General features: G+C 39.2%; 1 protein-coding gene across 1 annotated transcript in view; it reads right to left on the bottom strand.

Moving 5' to 3' along the window:
* LOC139730766 (uncharacterized) overlaps positions 1 to 19,853 on the bottom strand; it is a 53,029-nt gene that overhangs the window by 17,556 nt on the left and 15,620 nt on the right. The window contains exon 2 of the mRNA XM_071641628.1: positions 4,125 to 4,173. Coding sequence (XP_071497729.1) covers positions 4,125 to 4,173 — 49 coding nt within the window. The remainder of the gene's footprint in view (positions 1 to 4,124; positions 4,174 to 19,853) is intronic.

The raw sequence follows: 19,853 nt of genomic DNA, 5'->3' as shown, positions 1-19,853 counted from the left end.
CTGTGCAAATTCACCACATCACTATGTATCAGTTTTACACTACAGCAAGTGGGGTGAGAAATTAGCAGATTTCCTTTCAGATCTGATGAGGATTTAACATATCCAACCCATGACTTTAAGATAAAGCCCTTGATTTTAAAAGCAGATAACTGAATGTTAAGCCACTGGATCAAGAGTCCTCATTACTGGTATTCAGATGCTGAATTTAAATTCATCACATCACATTTTATGGCCAAAATGAGCCAACACTACACCCATCTTCGCTCCGTAAAAGACGAGGCTTGAATGAGCGAGAGACATTTAGCAGTGCATCAGGGTCACTCTCACCAGTTTTAAACACGCCTCTGGGTGTGTCGTTCACTACAAATTAACCCTCCAAGATGCGCGAATTCCACGGCCACGTGTTTACAGCATGACTAATCGTCGTTCTCAAGTTGACAGAAATTTGATACCGGCATGCTGCGATCTCTGACACAACGACAAGCCACGTAATGTCATTTCGCCTCGCAACCACACAGGAATGAACTGCATTCTCACATTTCAATATCACTGCAACTCAAGCTCTCATCAGAGGAGCACGTTTTTACTCATTTGGGGGTTGTGCCTCAAGAAATTCATTATCAAACTCTTTTTAAGATTATGGGAGTGATTGTTTACTTAAACTGTACACTCACGTAAAGTTTATGAGCATTTATTTACTGAATAACATTAAAGAACAAGATGCAATGACATACAAGGTTTATGAACATTTTTTTAACGTTTCCAACCTCTTATCAAAATCAGCAAAACAACATCTCCTCTAATGTGGAATGCTTTTTCCATCCCAATGCATAGAACCTTCATGCCTGTCCCAAAGTACACGTAATTTAGCAGCCTGTAGAATCTGTATTATTCATGGAGAAAGTCAGTGCTTGCACCGGAACACGTGGGAATCAAATGTTAAGGTGACTGCCAATTCCCCCACAGGTTGGGGAATTTATGCTCTCTGTCATTACGTGATTTTCTCAGAAAAAAAAAAAATGTCATCCTTCCTGAATAAGGGGTAGTCGGCTTTCACTATCTCTTGCATTCTGGCAATCACTTTTTTTTTTTCACATTTCTGAATAAGTAAAATCCAATTCAATCTAATTAAATTGCAATTTATTGTGAATTTTGCAAGTAACAGTAGGCACCTTGAGTTATCCCAGCCAATTAGCAATTGTCTGAGGCAGGAGGCAAATGCAAAAATGAAAAATGTTGATGAATTAAAACTTCTATTTCATGAAATAAATGTCACTCAACCTTTAGGCCTATATGAACTAAACAAGGGAATAGCATCAGTATAAAAATCAACTACATTTAACTGAGATTACATGGTGTGTAATAAAAAGAAAAATAAATCTGCCTAATTTGTCTGATCAAACCTTCCCACATGGATTTTTATGTTGTCATTTTTATCTTATAAATTCCAAAGTCCTATATCACTAGATAACTGAAATTGTTTTATAATTTGTTACCATAAATTTAGTGATTGGAAGTCAGAATCATTGCACACATCAGACTAGCTTGAATTTGCATTTTCTCTGTAGTGTGGGGAGCACCTATAAAGTTGAGCAAAACATTTCTTTTTTTCTTATTTGTGCAAACACCAAAAGCTTGATTTAACAGGTGTCTTTGATTTCATTTTAGTCATATTTTGGCAAATGACATCAGCTGATGTCCAGGTGCAACAAAATAGCTAGATGCACACTGCCCGAAAAATGGGTAATGAAAAATGTTAATTTGGTAGAGCCCTCCGTGCAGCACAGATGGAACTTGAATGGCGAAAGGAGTGGAAAATACCATTGTACTACCGTTACGTGGTGGCTTCACCATCACGCAATTAGCCAATTGACCCCCATTACTTTCCACTGAGTCAGAGTGAAGTAACTGCCGTGCTGCACTAATCCTGTGCCGCACACTTTCGATACATCAATCCATGGCTATTTCTACTGGTGGTTGAAAACCTTTTCACGCTTTCTGTTTGTTTCACACAAAACAGAATACATGCACTATGATAGGCCTGTATGAAGAACATTTGATAATTTGAAATTTTGTGTCTGATTGAGGGATTATTCATTACTGCTGCAAGGAGAAATAGACTTGTCCTTTAACTTCAATTTAGCTACCACGATATGGGGGGGGGGGGGGGGGGTCCTGCAGGTGGCCACAGGACCAAGCATTCCAATTTACAGAAGTAGATGTTATGCAAGTTCAGATTTTGCCTCGAATATGGTGACGTCTTCAACACACAAGGCATCATTGGGAGCATTAGACCTACTTCGTGGCTTTTAATACAGAGATGAATTATCTGAGCATTACAGCCGCACTCTTGATTCAATACAATTGAGCCCATCAATCATGTCAACAACTCATTTTGTGTGCGTCTCCCTCTCATTGGATTGCGAACAGCAAGAAAGCACACTCCAAAATGTATCAAAAGAAAATACACTTCCGGAAAGACGTTGTTTTGTTTGCATTCCCCCCCCCCCCCCCCCCCCCCCCTCCCGGCAGATTGTGACGTGAGCGAGATCTGAATGCTATCAAAAGGTGCCTGCGTCACGCAATGCTACACTACGCCACTACACTAACGGTTTCTGACTAACATTTTCAAACTGATTCATCCGCATCGTAATGTGTAATTCTACCCACAGGGCTTGAAATAATATCACAAAATCTCTATTGACAGAGGAAAAGGGAAACGACCCAACTCAAAAGTGGCATTTGATACTGACTTTCAATAGTTCTAGGTTACAGGGAAGGCCACAAACAACATAATTCTGACAGGCAAGTAACATTTAATAAGAAAACTAGACAATCATTATTCCAGAAATGACAAGTCTGTCACATGATCTACCATGCACTTGTATCATCTTCTCTTCAAGAAATTGTCACCCATGGATTTCAAGCACTCCTTATCTTAAGTTGGTGAAAGATGCAATAGCATTAATTAAATTCCATATATCTGTACAAAATCAAAAATATTTTTTTTTTCCAAATCCAATTTTAGAGAGACAGAAATTCTAAAATCTAAAATTTGTTGCCAATTTAAGAATCAGCAGCAAATTTAGAAATTAAGAGACTTTTCTACTTCTACAAGCAAAACGTACAACAATAGATGAACAATGGACTAAAATCCAATATATTTTAACAGTTTTGCTTTACTTTATGACACATGGTAACAAAAAGTAAAAACTAAAATGAATAGAGAACCCAAACCATACAAATATCGTTTTGGAGGCCTTACTGTTTATAAACTATGCCGCTCAAACAGAAATTTATTCTCTCTCTCTCTCTCAAAAAAAAAAAAAAAAATGGCCAAGACACAATTTTTTATTTTTTATTTATTTATTTATTTATTTATTTATTTATTTATTTATTTATTTATTTATTTATTTGGGGGGTGAAATTCAACAAATTCCGTTTTTATAGCGTGGAGGAAAGAAAACAGCACTATATCAGCGGAATTTCTCAAGAATGGTCATCTTGTGCCACACAAGGAATATTTCTTAAAAATGGCAATGTTCAACAGACATAACAAATGAGAAAGGGCATGCAAGCAATTGATGCAAGCACCTTATTTTCTGTTACCCAAAAAAGTGATGTCTATATTTTCTTGTCGAAAAATGAAATAAAACATTGAATTGAATTGATGAGTCACATGATCAAACATGACTCTTTTGAGGTCACCTTTAAATGTAACCATGGCAAGCTTGAGAAATTTTGAATGATTGCAAAGTATTTTTAGGATTTGCCCCATTTCTTAGAATAATTTGTACCAATCTATCAGTTGTCTTCAAAAACAGTAATCTTGTATAACTTGATTCCACAGTGTTGGTTTGCAGTGTACGGGGGCCATAAAAGTGCCGGGAATAAAATTTGCTGATTACCATGGATACCCCTTGACATATGTTTAAATAGGATAAATTTCGAAAGGTTAACTTCATTTTTGAGCAGAGGGAGTCAGTGATTTTGTAGTCTGGCCATGGGTTGGGGGGGGGGACATCAAGTTACTATACACCATCCATCAAGGGGGTGATAAGTGGAAATATTTATTCAAAAGTGGAAATATTTACTCGAAAGTAGAAATATTTTCTGGTACTCACCATGGCCTGCTCGATCTTGTTGTCGATAGCACCGCCAGCTGGCGACGTGCTGCAACGGAGAAAAGCACATAATACATCAGTGTTAATGGGACTAAGAGGAGCTGGAGCGGGTTTCTCATTCCCACACAGTTTGTCATGTTTCAGCTGCACTCTTGGTGGAGTAAACTTGTTGTAGAGCATACGCATGTTTCGTCGCTTTTTTTCGACACAATGACTGGCAGATAAGGTGGTGTCTAAAAGTCAAAATGAAGCTTTTCCGGAGACACGAATACACAGATGAGGGACTCTCGATGTAGTTTTCTCACTCCGTCCACGACAATGTTTCAAACAACAGCAAAGACAGGGCAAATTCTTCACACACACAAAAAGTCTTGATAGCTTGTACACGGCTACTGATCACTGTGTTGAATCATGAGATACATCCAACTAAACTACGGCAGAGCAAGCTCCCAGGTCGAATGGCACACAACTTCTCTTTGGATCCACATGATTACGCAAGCGCGGGAGGACAAAAAAATCAGGTACGCAGCTAGGATGTCGTGGCACGCAGTGACGAGGGCAAAATGAGACGATTGTACCCTTCTCTATCCGTAGAGGGACTACTGCGGGCCAGAGTAATGTAGCAACAAGCTAGCCGGAGTGAGCTGGTTCTTTGCTGCTGTGCGCTGGGAGAAAAGGTTGGGAAAGAGCTCGACGAAAAAAAAAAGTGTCTCTGACGTTTTATCTCTACCTGTCACCTTACAGACAAGCACCCTGCCAGGGGAATGGAGAGTGACAACCGGTGAGAGTCTCTAATAATCCAATGCCTCGTTGGAAACTGGTTGTGTCGGACTGACGTCAGTGCGACTTATGGGCCAGTTCCTGTTCCGCAGAAGGGGACGCACGGTCGGTGCTTTCTATCTATCGACCCTGGTCTGGCCTGGCCTGGCTCACTCGCGGCATGGATCCAGGCATGGGCAGTAAAACTTTCAGCTGTGTGAACACTCCTCCAGAGACTACACTTCTGTTTTTTCTTTTTTTTACCTTGGGACTTTAGTTTATCCAGGGAAAATTGGGAGCGTGAGCTAAGCGTTATCCTCAAGGAACACCGTACCAACTGGGCATCCCAAGAGAATGCTCCTCACGTAATCTTCCGCCACAGAATGAACTGAGCCCGTCAGAAATCACTGATCAAATGCAGGCACATAGACAACAACACACAGAGGAGGTCAAAATTCACATTGGCGATAGATATCAGAAGTGATGATCAGGGTTGTCAACTGGTTATCAAACAGGGGGCCAAACTGCCAAGGCCCTTCTTGGCAAGCAATGTCATACAGCAAGGTTGATAAACAGGTTATAAACGTGCACACACGCACAACGTATGGACAACGTGCAGGGTCCACGTAAGACTTGTGTTCACAACACTGTGTAAAACTGGGGTATGGCACTCATGAATCTCCTCTTAACACATTGCACATCAGAGGGCAGGAATTATAATATGTCTGCCCCTTAAAATGCTCTGTAAAAAGTCCTTGTTCCTCCAAATAATATTCTCATTGGCAAGATTTGCTGGAGCTGTGTAAAGGTTTCGTGGATTGGCCGCTAGTGATGAGGTGAATATGAGGGATGTTTACAAGCGTGTTTTCAGTGCATGGTCTTCCCTCTAAGCCACGGTCTGTAATGAGCTTTTATGCACAGAGAGACTGTGGCGGGCACTACTCTTTTCAAATAGTCAACGCTGGAGTCTGACCCACAATGACCTCACTGTGTTCTCCATGCAAGCACAGGCGAACCCAGTGGAAATTTCTTGAGCTAGCGCACCTGCGTGCAGGATTGGAAAATTACTGTATGCGTACTAGGGAATTCCCATGGACTGGTCCATTAGCAAAGAGGGGAGTTCACATGGCAATCTCACAATGTGGGTCACCTCTCACAAATATTTGCATTCAAAAAGCATGATGGACTACGTTGTGCTTCAATAAATGATTCGATAGTAGGGATTCTGCCTCTATTTCATAGTCCTTCTGGTATGGAAACCTTGCATGATTGAAAAATTCTTATAAGTTTTCCGACACATGCTTGCACTTGTTTGCCTAAAGAGAAATACCCCTAGCTGAAATAATGGAACAACCCAATCACATGCAGGCTGCATGATACTGCCTAGCCGGTGAATAAATTGTCCTCCAGGACCTTTTAAAGAGAGTGGCGGCAACGCTCCAATGCTTCCGGTCTCTTCTCTTTCTGTTGGTTTAGTTTTGTTTTGTTGGTACTATAATAATCTTCTCAGGGGTTGAACTCCCTGAGCCTGTGATGAAATGGGTTAGTAGATGGCGGTATGTGAAAAGTGCCCTCTTTGTTCAAAGTCTATACAGCTCTTTCAAAGTTCAAAATGTCACTGGTAATTGAAGTGTAAATAGTTTTGTACAGCTTTTGGGAGGGTGATGAAATCACTTGGTTATTTTCCATGAAAGAATCTATCAAAAAAAGAATAAAACAAAAACAAAAAAGAGCTGTACATATGAACACTCAGTCAGAGCATAATCTTCAAAAGAAGCATTTTTTTTTTTTTCTGTAGGGAAAAATCTTTTATAAACAAATACTGTAAAAGTGGAAATTTTCGCACATTTCGCGCAACCAGAAACTAGCGCGAAAATAAAAGCACACAAATATTTTTGCTTGCCATGTGTTCCAGTAGTTGATGTCTTGGTTCCGCGGAATTAAAAACACGCGAAGGTATCTCTTACCCGGCTGAGTGCGAAAAATTAGTCGCGCGAAAATATCCGCTTTTACAGTAGTAGTGTTAAAGGACAAGTTCACCTTCATAAACATAAGGATTGAGAGAATGTAGCAATATCAGTAGACCACATCATTGAAAGTTTGAGGAAAATCGGACAATCCGTTCAAAAGTTATGAATTTTTGAAGTTTTTGTGAAGTAACCGCTGGATGAGAAGACTACTGCAGTCTGTGAATAACTTAGATGTCACATGCGTACAACAATATAAGGAAAATATAAAGAGAATTTCACAAAATGTCATGTTTTGAAAAAAGTACACATTCCCCCGACTCGTTACCGACAAATGTTATGGGTAATATTATTCCCCCTGCCTTTAGGAAGAGGCAAGTCAAGTGCTCTTTTATTGTGCGAAAAAAAGTGAAAATATGTTGAATTTTCTTTTACATTTTCTTTATACTGTTGTACGCATATGACTCACAAGCTGTAGTAGTCTCCTCAACCAGCGGTTCCAACACAAAAATTTGAAAAATTCATAACTTTTGCATCGATTGTCCAATTTTCCTCAAACTTTCACTGATGTGTTATACTAATATTGCTGCATTCTCTCAATCCTTATGTTTATGAAGGTGAACTTGTCCTTTAAGGATATTTTTTAGCTGCAGGAGAAAAGATTAATATCAGTTTTTCAAATCTTTATGACAAAAATTTTGTTCCTGCAGAGAACAAGATCCAAAGTAAGCATCACAACAGGCACTGGAAAAAAAGTACTAGTTAAAAACGAGAGAAAAAGCTGCAAAATTTCCTATCGATTATGCTTGAAATGAAGTGAGGTCATTTAAAGGGATGGTACAGTATTGGCGGAGATGAGAATTGGGCTTTTATCTTTTTGCAAGATACCAAGAAAACACTTAGGCGCACCTGGTAAACTAGTGACGGCGAGCGACGCGGTGCGACGCTTCTGCAAATTTCTTTCAATTTCCGACGTCAAAGGACACCCAGCGACGGTTAGCGACGGCGTACAATCACTAGTTTAGACTGCGTGTCGGCGGGCGCCGCCGAGCGTCGCAAAGCGTCGGCTAACTCCCAAGTATACTTGTAAAAGACGAGCCCTCACAAGTGGACCGTTGCATGTACGAAAAGGAGCTTACCTGGTTGCCGTCTCGCTGCGTCCGCGAAATAAGCTCCTTCCCTCTACCCTCCCGATGCGTCCCGATGCGTCTCGAGGCGTCCCTCGTTGAATGGCGACTATTGTTTCGCAATGAATAGAAAACTAAAGTGCTACTACTAGTGCTAAGCGGAGAAGCCAGCGGCAATCCAGGATTTGGGGCCACGCACTGTTTTGACATGAAAATTACACTTACTGATACATGTGCAAAATAATTAATGTATTTTAGGTTACAGAAATGAATTGTGACATGATTCAACTCCTCAGCAATGCAACTGCGAACCAAATTCGGCAATTAGTATTAAGGAGGAAATGCCATAAATATGCTATTGCTTGATGCTTTAAAAAATCGCGAGTTTACCGTTTAATTCGCGCTACTCGCTCGCTACTCATACGAATCCCCGATACGCGTGCGTGTACGTAGTGCAGCGTCCGAGTATACTTGGGCACACAATCTGCGCCCTGGGCTTGAGATGAAATTTTATGAAGCACAGCTGTGACTTGTGAGAGCTAAAACATCAAATGCAAGTCCCCGCACCGTACGTAAATTTTCATTTAAACGCAAGGAAGTTCATTGCTAAAAGGAAGCGTGATTCCGTAGGCAAATATCGAACGCAACCTTCGCTAATCAAATGGAATAGAAAGTGCTACATATTACTAGCAGACGAAGCGGAGAAGCCATCAGCAATAGGACAGGGTTTGGGGCTACGCACTGTTTTGACCTGAAAATTACACTTACTGATTTTCTAGGTTACAGAAATGAATTCTGACATGATTCAGCTCCTCAGCAGTGCAGTTTCGAACCAAATTCGGCATTAAGTATGAAGGTAGAATTGCTGCCCGATGCTTACAAAAATCGCGAATTTACTGATTCGCGCTACTCGTTCGCTACAACTCCCGATATCGTTCCGAAAATCCCCGATACGCATAAAGTATTATGTGTTATAGCGTGTGGTATAGTGCACATAATCTAAGCACTGAGCTTGGGAAATTTCAGTAGTTGTGAGAGGTAAAGCATCAACACATGCAAGTTCCCGCCCGAGAGCGACAAGCAAGTTCATTGCTAAGCGGACGCTCGATTTCGTAGGGAAAATATCGAACGCAACCTTGACTAATCCAATGCCAATTTGCGTTTGTTTCTAATTCAACGCAAAGTTTCAGGCAAAACTGTATTACTTATTTGCAGTTGCAAGTCAAATCTCTCACAGGGCCAGCGAGCCCTGGTCCCAACAACTTTTGTTACTGTCATTTTAAGGCACGACGGACATCCACTCGTTGGTATTCCAGAATGCGTTCGGAATACACCTTGTACCTTTTATCTCAGTGGCATGTACTCGAGAATGCGCACATTCTATACCCATTCCGGCCGTCGCCTGGGAATGCTCAGCTTATACAGGGCCTAGAAATAAGCCGGGCATTCCGGAATGAAACTGAGAATGCATCAACAATGAGGGTGACTTTGTCTAATCTCTCTATTGTCTGTTAAAACCTAACGGTAACACTACCAACAGGATTAATTTACCAGGGTTCACAACCTTTGTCTTCTAGCATGCATTCGATCAGCCCCACGCTTTCACCAATGAGGTGCATTTTGTATACGTACAGCCGCTACTAGCTCACCGTTTTGCTTCCTTCGCTAGCTCTCAACGATCGAACATGTGGCTGGATCTCTAGCTGGCCTGGTATTGCGAAGGTACCAAGGTAGTCTTTATACAGGCATGCTAGATTTCGAATTTTCTATCACAGGACATTTAATTCAGTTTTCGCCGAGAAGGAATAAATCAATCCTTTTGCATGGCTACGTGAACATTTATGATATCAGGGAGGTGAGGTCTGTTCGCTATATGCTTTTTTTTTAGGCGAAAAGAAAGACAAAACAGTATCATATGACGTTTACAGGAACTCAAAAGGGGCTTTTCCTCAAGACTAGTGCTAGAGACATGTCCCTGGCTCACTCCCACTCCCAGGCCAGACTGTCTAATTGATATCTACACGTGGTTTACAACAAGGGTGGGGTGTGAAGGAATGCATACGCGCATTCCTTTGCTGGCAGGCAACACTAACTTATTGATTGATCCACTCTGCTTTCATGGAAATTTTCACAAGCTTGGCCTGGCTGGGGCATAGGTATCATTCCCATTTATTCAGCTAGCACATGTTCCTTTGTTTGTTTGTTTTAGTTTTAGTTTAGTTTTGTTTTTGTTTTTGTATTGTACTGAACTTCTTTGTCGGGTGGGCTGGGGAGAGGAAAGATCAAAGTGAGCTGAGAGGGAATGAGACAGGGAGAGGGGAATCAAAAGGAGGAATCGTCTGCTGAGCATGTTGTCTCCTATACTTTTGCACAGTTCCATAAATTGTCATCAAATGCCGATCATGTGAAATTAACCGGATTTGGATCAAACAGAATTGAACTGATATGAATAATAATATGAAAATCAGTGCTGTTGCTACAATACAAACGCATTCTACGTCACTACGAATGATTACAAGTTACTGATCTTATACTGCAGGACCTATAATGTATTACAAAGCGTTTTTAAAGCGACAGGGCTGTTATGAAATTACAGACCAGCGTGGCTAACGAGCTACCCTCACAACCATGTAGCAAACGGGCAAATTACAGATAGGGAAATTATTCGACATGTATTCTAGCATGTTCCGGAGCTGCATGTTATTGCTATTTATTTTCGAACGTAAAAGCAAACATGTGACATTTATTTTATCATCGTACGGAGTTGAATATCATCGTTATTAATTTCCGAAAGTTAAAGGAAATATTCCACATTTATTTTAGCATCTTCCGGGGCCGAATGTTATTGCTATTTACTTTCGAACATAAAAGCAAACATCCGGCATTTATTTTACCATCGTCCGGAGTGGAATATCACTATTATTCATTTCCCAACGTCAAAGCAAACGTGCGATATTTATTTCAGCATCTTCCACAGCCGAATGATACCCTTATTCATTTCCCAACGCAAAATCAAATACTCGACATTAATTTTAGCACCGTACGGAGCTGAATCTTACTGTTATTCATTTCCAAAAGTATAAGAAAACATCCGACATTTATTTTAGTATCATACAAAGTCAAATATTACCGTTATTTACATCCCAAAATTAAAAACAAATATCCGACATCTATTTTAGCATCTTTCGGCGGTAAATGTTATTGCTACAGATTCGAACATAAAAACAAACATCAGACATTTATTTCATCGTCGTACGGAGTTGAATTTTATTGTTATTCATTTCCGAACGTCAAAGGGATCATTCGACATTTATTTTAGCATCTTCCGGAGCTGACTGTTATTGCTATTTACTTTCGAACGTAAAAGCAAACATGCGACATTTATTTCAGCATCTACCAGAGCCGAATGTTATCTTTATTCATTTCCGAACGCAAAATCAGATATCTGACATAAATTTTAGCACCTTAGGAAGCTAAATCTTACTGTAGTCATTTCCAGAAGTATAAGCAAACACCCGATATTAATTTTAGTATCATAAAGTCGAATATTACCGTTATTCATTTCTCGAAAATAAAAACAAAATATCCGACATTTATTTTAGCATCTTATGGAGTCGATTGTTAGCGCTGTTCATTTCCAAAAGTATAAAGGCAAACATCCGACTTTTCTTGGTGGCCCGATCGGTCCACCAAAATCTTCATACAGTTTGTATATGAAATTCTGGTGCCCGACGTGCGTTTTTTGATGGCCCCGGGCCACCGCTAGTATCGAGACCTGACGGTATACCTGGTAGGTACCTCCTAGCAACAGGGTTGGCGTCTCAATCTGGCAAGAAAAAATACGAATGTATCGAACTGCGGTACGAAACGCAACTTTAGGCGACGAGTATTATATCGTAAAAAAACAAACTAACCAACATACCAGTACAGAAAATCGAATAAAAACAAAATCTCTGTGTTAGAAATCAGCTTCCAGAGACACTTTCACTCATTTTTTTTTTTTTCACACTGAAACACAACGTGCATGATATGGCGCGACTTTTCTTTCTCACAACGCAACAGGGCGGCGTGTCGTTCTTTTGAAGGTCAAAGACAATAGTAGAGGTGCACGAGGCCGCTATCATTCTTCGTGAATGAATGGTTTCAGTAACGCGTCTGCATTCTCGGGCGCATTCCGGACGCCTTGAATAGCGGATCTTATAATCCCCATTCTCGGAATACGACGGAATGCCTCTATTCACAAGGCTGAGGGGAGTAACAATAGGGCATTCTCAGTGCAGGCAGAATGCGTGGACCCGGAATGAAGTAGAAAATGCCTGCATGCCGGACGCATTCTGAATTACCAGCGACTGGATGTCCGTCGCCACAGCATACAATTCATCACATTTTATTTTGCTTTCTGCTTGAATGTGCGTCATCATGCGTCCCGAGGCGTCCCTCTCTGAATGGCGACTGCTGTTTTTTAATGAATAGAAAGCGCTACACTGTACTGGCAAACAAAGAAGAGAAGATTAATCATTATCTTACAATGTCTTAATGAATCGTAAAGTTACTCTAAATACTACGGATTTGGAAGTAAAACGTGATTCGTTTTCTTCTCTTAAATGCGTTCTTTGAGACCTTCAGCAAATTGTGATAGTCCCTTACGTGCTACTAAGTAGGTTATAGCTCGTTATTCCGAAGGTTCGTTATTCCCGAATTTCATTTTCGGATTAACGAATCTCCGGAATAACGCCACAAAATAAAATGTTCGGATTAACGAACGTCTAGATATAGGGAATTTGCGTATTTCGGATCAACGAACCTTCGGAATAACGAACCTTCAGAATAGCGAACTTTCTGAATTTTGAATTGATTTGATTTGATTCATTTCATTCTCATTTTCATTTTTTCTTTCATTCCACAAAACATAACACAAAGTAAATCTCAAATTCAATCATAAGCATAATTATATACATTACAAAGTATAACAATCAATGGTAATCAACAAACTTGCAAAGATATGCACACATACTGGAATTACAAAGTTATGTTTGAAGGATAAAAAAATGAGAACTGAGAGGGGTCCACTAAAAAGCATTGCTTGTAGATTGTGGACCACTCTAAAATATCTTCAAAAATACTTATTATAAGTACAAGTACATGTACATAATACAGAAAATAAGACAAAATGAAACAAAGAACAGAGACACAACAACATGACATGACTAAACTGAGGGGGATACGATTGAAAGGAATACCCTTAGCAAAAAAAAAAAAAAAAAAAAAACCACACACACACACATTTAAGGGAAGAAGGGAAAGAAAGAAATAAAGAGAGTGCCTACACGCTGGACAGAGAAACGGAAAAGGGGATTGTGGAAGTATTTCGGACAGCTGGTGACTGCACGCAGCTGTGGAAAAGTTAAGGATATAAAATGCCGAATTTCTTTATACTTTATAATGCCATTCTTTACTTTATAATGAATAACGAACAGCACCCACTAAGTACAGTTGTATTTAGTGGCAAGTATAGATACGAGGCCGATTGTAGTCATCATCATGAAGCATATACTAACGTAGTATTTAATCTTCCAGCGCGCGTTGGTGCGTTGTTTGTAATTCTTGGTAAAACCATTGTTTTCAAAGAGAGAACATCATCTCGCTGATATAGATCTGCTCTACATAGCTGTCACATTCATGACAGCAGTTTTAAATTCTGTATTAAACCTATGTCATTAAACTTTTCGTCTAAATTTCGTCTTTATATACACACTGATTAAATACGAAAAGGTTTAAAATGTTCATCAAAGAAGGGGGTCTGGACATTCACATGTTGGCATCAGTGACTGTTCATTCATCACGATTTATTTTTCTCTGTCCATTCACGAATCAACAGTATCATCATTCATCTAGTATTAAGACAAAAAGGTAATGTATATAGATAGGGAACATAACTGCATCACCAATAAAATGTTATTATCGATGTGTATCACAACATACCTTGGTACCAGTGCTCACAGTCGTGTTCATTCGTTTGTTTTTGTTTTCATAAAATTCATTCTTTCCTATCTTGGTGGTACCTTATAAGCAGCCGTTGGGTTTGCAATTCCCTCGGCGATTGAACGTCGACGGACTCTTCGATGATTTTCAGCGTCGATTACTAACTTACCTTAACACCCACAGACACGCACGACAGCTTTCAAAGTCCCTTGGCTGTAAACTTGGAGAGGTGCTCACATGGACTGTTATCTCGGTGTCGTAACATGCCGAAACACAAATTCCCTATGCCTAGAGGTTCGTTAATCCGAAAATGAAAAAGGGTCTGTTAATCGGAACATTTTGTGGCGTTATTCCGAAGTTTCGTTATTTCGAAGGTTCGTTCATTCGAAAATTAAATAAGGTTCGACCGCATACAATCCGTTCGTGTTTTTCCCCTTATTTTTTTTTCCTTTGCTGGTAATGAACATTTAGTTTTAACTTAACGAAGGTGAGGTGTATGTATTTTTCCCATCATTCATGGGAAGAGAAGAAGAGTGAAAGAGGGAGAAATGAAATCAGACGGAGGACACGTAGCTCAACAAGCTGTCTTTTACACCAGCATCAGTAATATCATTACCATCACTCAGATCATTTGGCCCTTTTCGTATCAAAATTAGGAACACGACCACCATCATCACTCGAGATAACACCTAAGCAAACTAATCACAAAGTACCAACAACCTCTCAGACAACAACACAAACACTACAAAATATCACACAGCACACCGAAGAGGCTGGGATCGAACTTCCTTCGAAATATGCAGTACTACAGCAAATTGGAGAAATCGCCGTTACGAAAATGCATGTGCAGTAACCGAGACGGGTGCTGTTCGTTATTCGGAAGGTTTGCTATTCCGAAGGTTCGTTATTCCGAAGGGTCGTTAATCAGACGCAAACACGCAAATTCCCTATACCTAGAGGTTCGTTAATTCCGAAAATGAAAAAGGTTCGTTAATCCGAAAGTTTGTGGCGTTATTCCGAAGGTTCGTTACTCCGAAGATTGGTTAATCCGAATCTGAAATTCGGAACAATGAACCTTCGGAATAACGAATCTTAGGAATAAAGAGCCTTCGGAATAACGAACCTTCGGAATAATGAGCTGTAACCAGAGAGACACCTGAAAGAATTTTTACATACCGGTACTTCGAAACAAAGGGAACGAATAAAGTGACATTAAACGAAAGAAATCGTACCAAACGAGGTATGAGAAACAGCGGAAATAAAACAATGAGTAAAGGCCCTCGCCGAAGTTTGCAGCACCGAACACCACGCGAAAATTATACAAAGTCAACACGTGGCAACTCGCTATGACGAGATCTTGAGACAGACATATTTTGTTCTTTGTAATCTTTATCAGTACACAATAAACAATACAAAACAGAAAATGAATTCGTTGGGACCGGAGTAATTAGTTTGTTATATCGGGTATTATTTTGTTACATCAGGATCTCCTATGCCTAATCGAGTTTCCACGGGACACTGGAAACAAAGTTCGAACGCTTTTTCACCTGCACAAAATACATGCAAGAACAATTATCGCAGGAGCAAATGTGTCATCATCCAGTTCATTCCCAAAAATCTTTTTTTTTTTTTTCAGTCACAAAATTGTCCCGAAACGGGAGAGTGCCACAGAACTTCTTTAGAGTTCTGTGGAGAGTGCCCGTCACCTTCTTCTGAGGGAATTGCTAGTAAGCCTGACCAGACGCAGTGCAATTCTATGCAGCGACAAGGGCTGGGTAGTTAGTGAATGAGTTGCCTCCTAATCCGTCTTTTGTTCACACGAGGCGTGGCGTGGACATTCTGTTTTGAAATCGGCAAGCCGTAATTGTCTCTGATCAAAGTTACTCTGTACAATGTACTTGAAAGTCTGTGGTGTAGGGGGTCACTGAGACACCTTCCTTGCAAGACACAGTGCGATGCGTAAAAAAAAAAGACAGATTAGTGCTTGTTCATTAATTTTCTACGCCACCACGCCAATGTGCTGAATACGCATTGTATCACGTTATGTGCACCATCTTGTTGATGAACCCTATGAATTTGTTTATCAAATCGTTGCTGACCGTAAAAGAGAGGTGGAAATTATAAGTCACGAACTGCCAGCCGCATGACAGAAATGTACCAAGCAAGCAAACAAGCAAGCACCAGTGAATGCCGTTTACAAACGCAAAAACTTGAACTGTTAATAGCAAAATCGACTGAAATCGTGTTTAGACTAAGTAAGAAGCTAAAGGGCCTACTCGTACATTAATATTGCAGAGATCAGTTACTCAGTACTCTTTAAAAAAAATCGAGTGAAAATATTCACTCTTAAAAGAGTGAATACAAAAAAGAGTGATTTTAGAGTGAAATTGGAGTGAATTATGAGTGAAAATGTTCATTTTCACTCATTTTGGAGTGACCTCAAGGATCACTCGAAGATTTTGGAGTGATCCCTGAGGTCACTCCAAAACGAGTGAAAACGAACATTTTCACTCAAAATTCACTCCAATTTCACTCTAAAATCACTCTTTTTTATATTCACTCTTTTAAGAGTGAATATTTTCACTCTATTTTTTTTTAGAGAGTACATGATTTCTAACAGAAAGAAAATTCGCCTTTTAAAATGCAAGGTAAAACTCGCTCCACATCACAATAGGGCAACGAGTAAGTTCAGATTGTCTTTATTCACTTACTGCTGTCATATCACTACCCTGATTCAATTTTGGCTAGTCCGCAAAAAATTGACTAAACAAATATTACGACATATTATAATAGTATGCCTTAGTAATAGTATCGTCCAGCTTGTGTACCAGCAGCACGATTATAAAGATTCTCGAGTACTACGTGTACTGAGCTACTGTACGCGATGTACATGTTTGTTGATTTACAGATCAGCAGTTGCGATCTTAACAAATTTAATTTGTAGAGGGAGACAAAGTGAAGAAACTCGCATCTGAACCTTCACCCCTCTGAATAATATCTTTCTTTCAATGCAAAATGTTTTGGGTATATTCAGTTATTGTTTACTATAAAACATAGTCATGTGTTATTTACAGGCTTTTTCATGTTGTTTATTGGATTCTATACATCTTAACTATTCCAGTTTCTTTCCCCCTGACTGATATCATAAAGTCTGCCATAACGATGTTCGCTAAACAGTTTACATTCCATACGAAGAAATTATGTCTTTTAAACGAGGAAAAAACAAAAACAAAACAAAAAACAAAAACGAACGAATGTTGATAGCCAAATAACTTCACAGTTCGTAGGTGAAGTTCCTTCAAATTTTCCAAAGTAATACGTAGTTTTGAGCGTGAAATTGTCAGGATTTTGCTGTCTAACCGGGTAGTGGCTGCATCACATACTCGTAGTGAATTTGTGTGGGCATACGAGGCCTTTCGTATATTTCTGTGAGTAACCAATCCCTTCCTGTACAATTTGTAGTTCAGTAAACATTTAAAATACTCAATTAAGTACACAATAATAAACTGTTCGATATTTCTACTAACGGTCAAAAGAAAGGCTATAATTAGAATCATGATCTTTGCGATGACAACTCATGAGCTAGTTCTTCGATCGATATTTCCAGGCTATTTACACGCGGTTTATTCCAGTGCGCGCATTCTTTCGTCTGGCACCTTGGGTCTGGCACCTGGTTTTGTGGAAATTTTCCACAAGGAGGGGAGAAGGATGGGGTGTCAAGTTTCTCGTAAATGCCAGAGAGTGCCTACACAATCTCTTTGCTTCAGTTACTGTTGTGTTTTTCCCCTTTGCTGGTAATGAACTTCTAGATTTAACTTTACGAAGGTTGCTAGCACGTGGTTCTTTTTGTTGTGAGGTGTATGTATGTATTTTTTTTATTTTTTTTTTTGCATCATTCATGGGCCGGAAGGGAAAGAAGTATGTTCTGCAAGCTGTCTTTTACACTCGCATTAGTATAACTTATCATCACCATCACTCAGATCACTCAGCCTTTTTCTATAAACATTCAGAAACATGACCAACATCATCATCAATCAAAGATTATTCCTCCCGTCTCTGTTTCTTTTCTGAATTATCCTCCACTATTATTACTCGCTTTAATGATTAACAAAAAATCGTAACTGTTCGTTACTTTGAAAGTTTGCAATTTCCGAAGTCTCGTTATTCGAAAAAAAAATAAAAGCAACAACAAAACTGTGTTGCTGTTTTGAAGATTCGTCAATTCAAAAACGGAGGAAGGTTTGGTTTTCTAAATGCTGTTAATCCGATAACAAAACAAATTTTTGACCACATTATTCGTTTTCAGATTAACGAACCGTATTTCCCATTTTCAGATTAACGAACCTTCGGAATGTAACAAAATGTTCGGATTAACAAACCCTACTACACTTTCAGATTACTATAGTAACAAACATGGAATTTGCGTTTTTCGCATACGGAAGAACGAACCATCGGAATATAAGTATATACACCTATAGTATCATCATACCTGACTCTTTTTGGAATAATAACCACCACGCAAAGAAATTAACAATGTCAAACTGAGAAACTGATTTCTTGCCTCAAAATTTTCCCTGATGCCGTCTATATATTTCTTTTCTGAATTACCCTTCCCCCTCCACTGCTCGACTGAAAAACAAACAAACAAAACAAAACATAAAGTTACAGTTCGTTACTTAAAGTTCGTTATTCCGAAGGCTAAGATTCGGAGGAACGAACCAACGGAATAAGTTCTCCAGAATACACACATCACGCAAAAAAATTAACGATATCAAACTGAGAATTTCACTTACTTGTATTTCTTGCCTCAAGATTTTCACTCCCTTCTATATTTATTTTCTGAATCACCCCCCCCCCCATCCCCTAATCGACTGAAAAAAAAAAAATAAACGTAGTTACAGTCATTCCGAAGGCTCGTAAATCCCAAATTGACGAACAAGGGGGAAAAAAAAATAGTTTTTTGAAGAATCGTCGACTCGAAAACGAAACGGGGGTCGATATTAAATCGTTGTTAAACTCAAAAGATAAATGAGTAAATAAACAAATAGATAGATAGATAAATAAATAAATACATAAATAAATAAATAAAATTTCGTGCCGGATTAAGAGTGTTCAGACTAAGGCACCTTCGGAATAATCCCACACACTGTTAGTTACTTAAAAGTTGATGCCTATTTAGGTGGTCAAAACTTACGTTTGAAATGAGAAAGTGGGAGCATTTGCAGACATTTAAAACATCCGACATTAACGTTTTAGCACAATAAAGAGCCGAAAGTTACCGTTATTCATTTCCGATTGTAAGAGCAATCATGCAACATTTACTAGTATTTTAGCACCTTACGGAGCCGAATGTTACCGTTAATCATTTTCAAATGTAAAAGCAAACTACCGACATTCATTTTAGCATCTTAGGGAGCTGAATGTTATCCTTATTCATTTCCGAACGTGAAAGCAAACATCCGCTATCTATTTCAGCATCTAACTGAGCCGATTGATACAGTTAGTCATTTCCAAAATTAATGTAAAAGCAACAATCTCTTATTGTTTTAGCATCGTACGGAGCAGAATATTACTGATATTCATTTCCAAATTTAAAAGCAAACATCCGACATTTATTTATCATACGGAGCCGAATGTTATATGCTGCTGTCCACTTCCGAAAGTGAAATGAATCATCTGACAATATTATTTTAGCATCGTACGGAGCCGAAAAGTAGGGCCTACTGTTGTTCATTTTTAACGTCAAGGCAGATATCAGACATTTACTTTCCCATCAAACGCAGCTGAATGTTACTGTTATTCATTTCGAGATGTAAAAGCAAATATCCAACATTTATTTTAGCATCGTATGGAGCAGAATGTTACTTCTACTCACTTCCGAACGTAAAAGCAAT

This window comes from Diadema antillarum, unplaced genomic scaffold (assembly GCF_040938485.1).
Source record: "Diadema antillarum isolate AM-2024a unplaced genomic scaffold, OU_Dant_1.0 seq00000333_RagTag, whole genome shotgun sequence".
Classification (NCBI taxonomy): domain Eukaryota; kingdom Metazoa; phylum Echinodermata; class Echinoidea; order Diadematoida; family Diadematidae; genus Diadema; species Diadema antillarum.
Note: the sequence above shows the minus strand (reverse complement) of the source record. Positions and strands in the feature narration are given on the sequence as shown.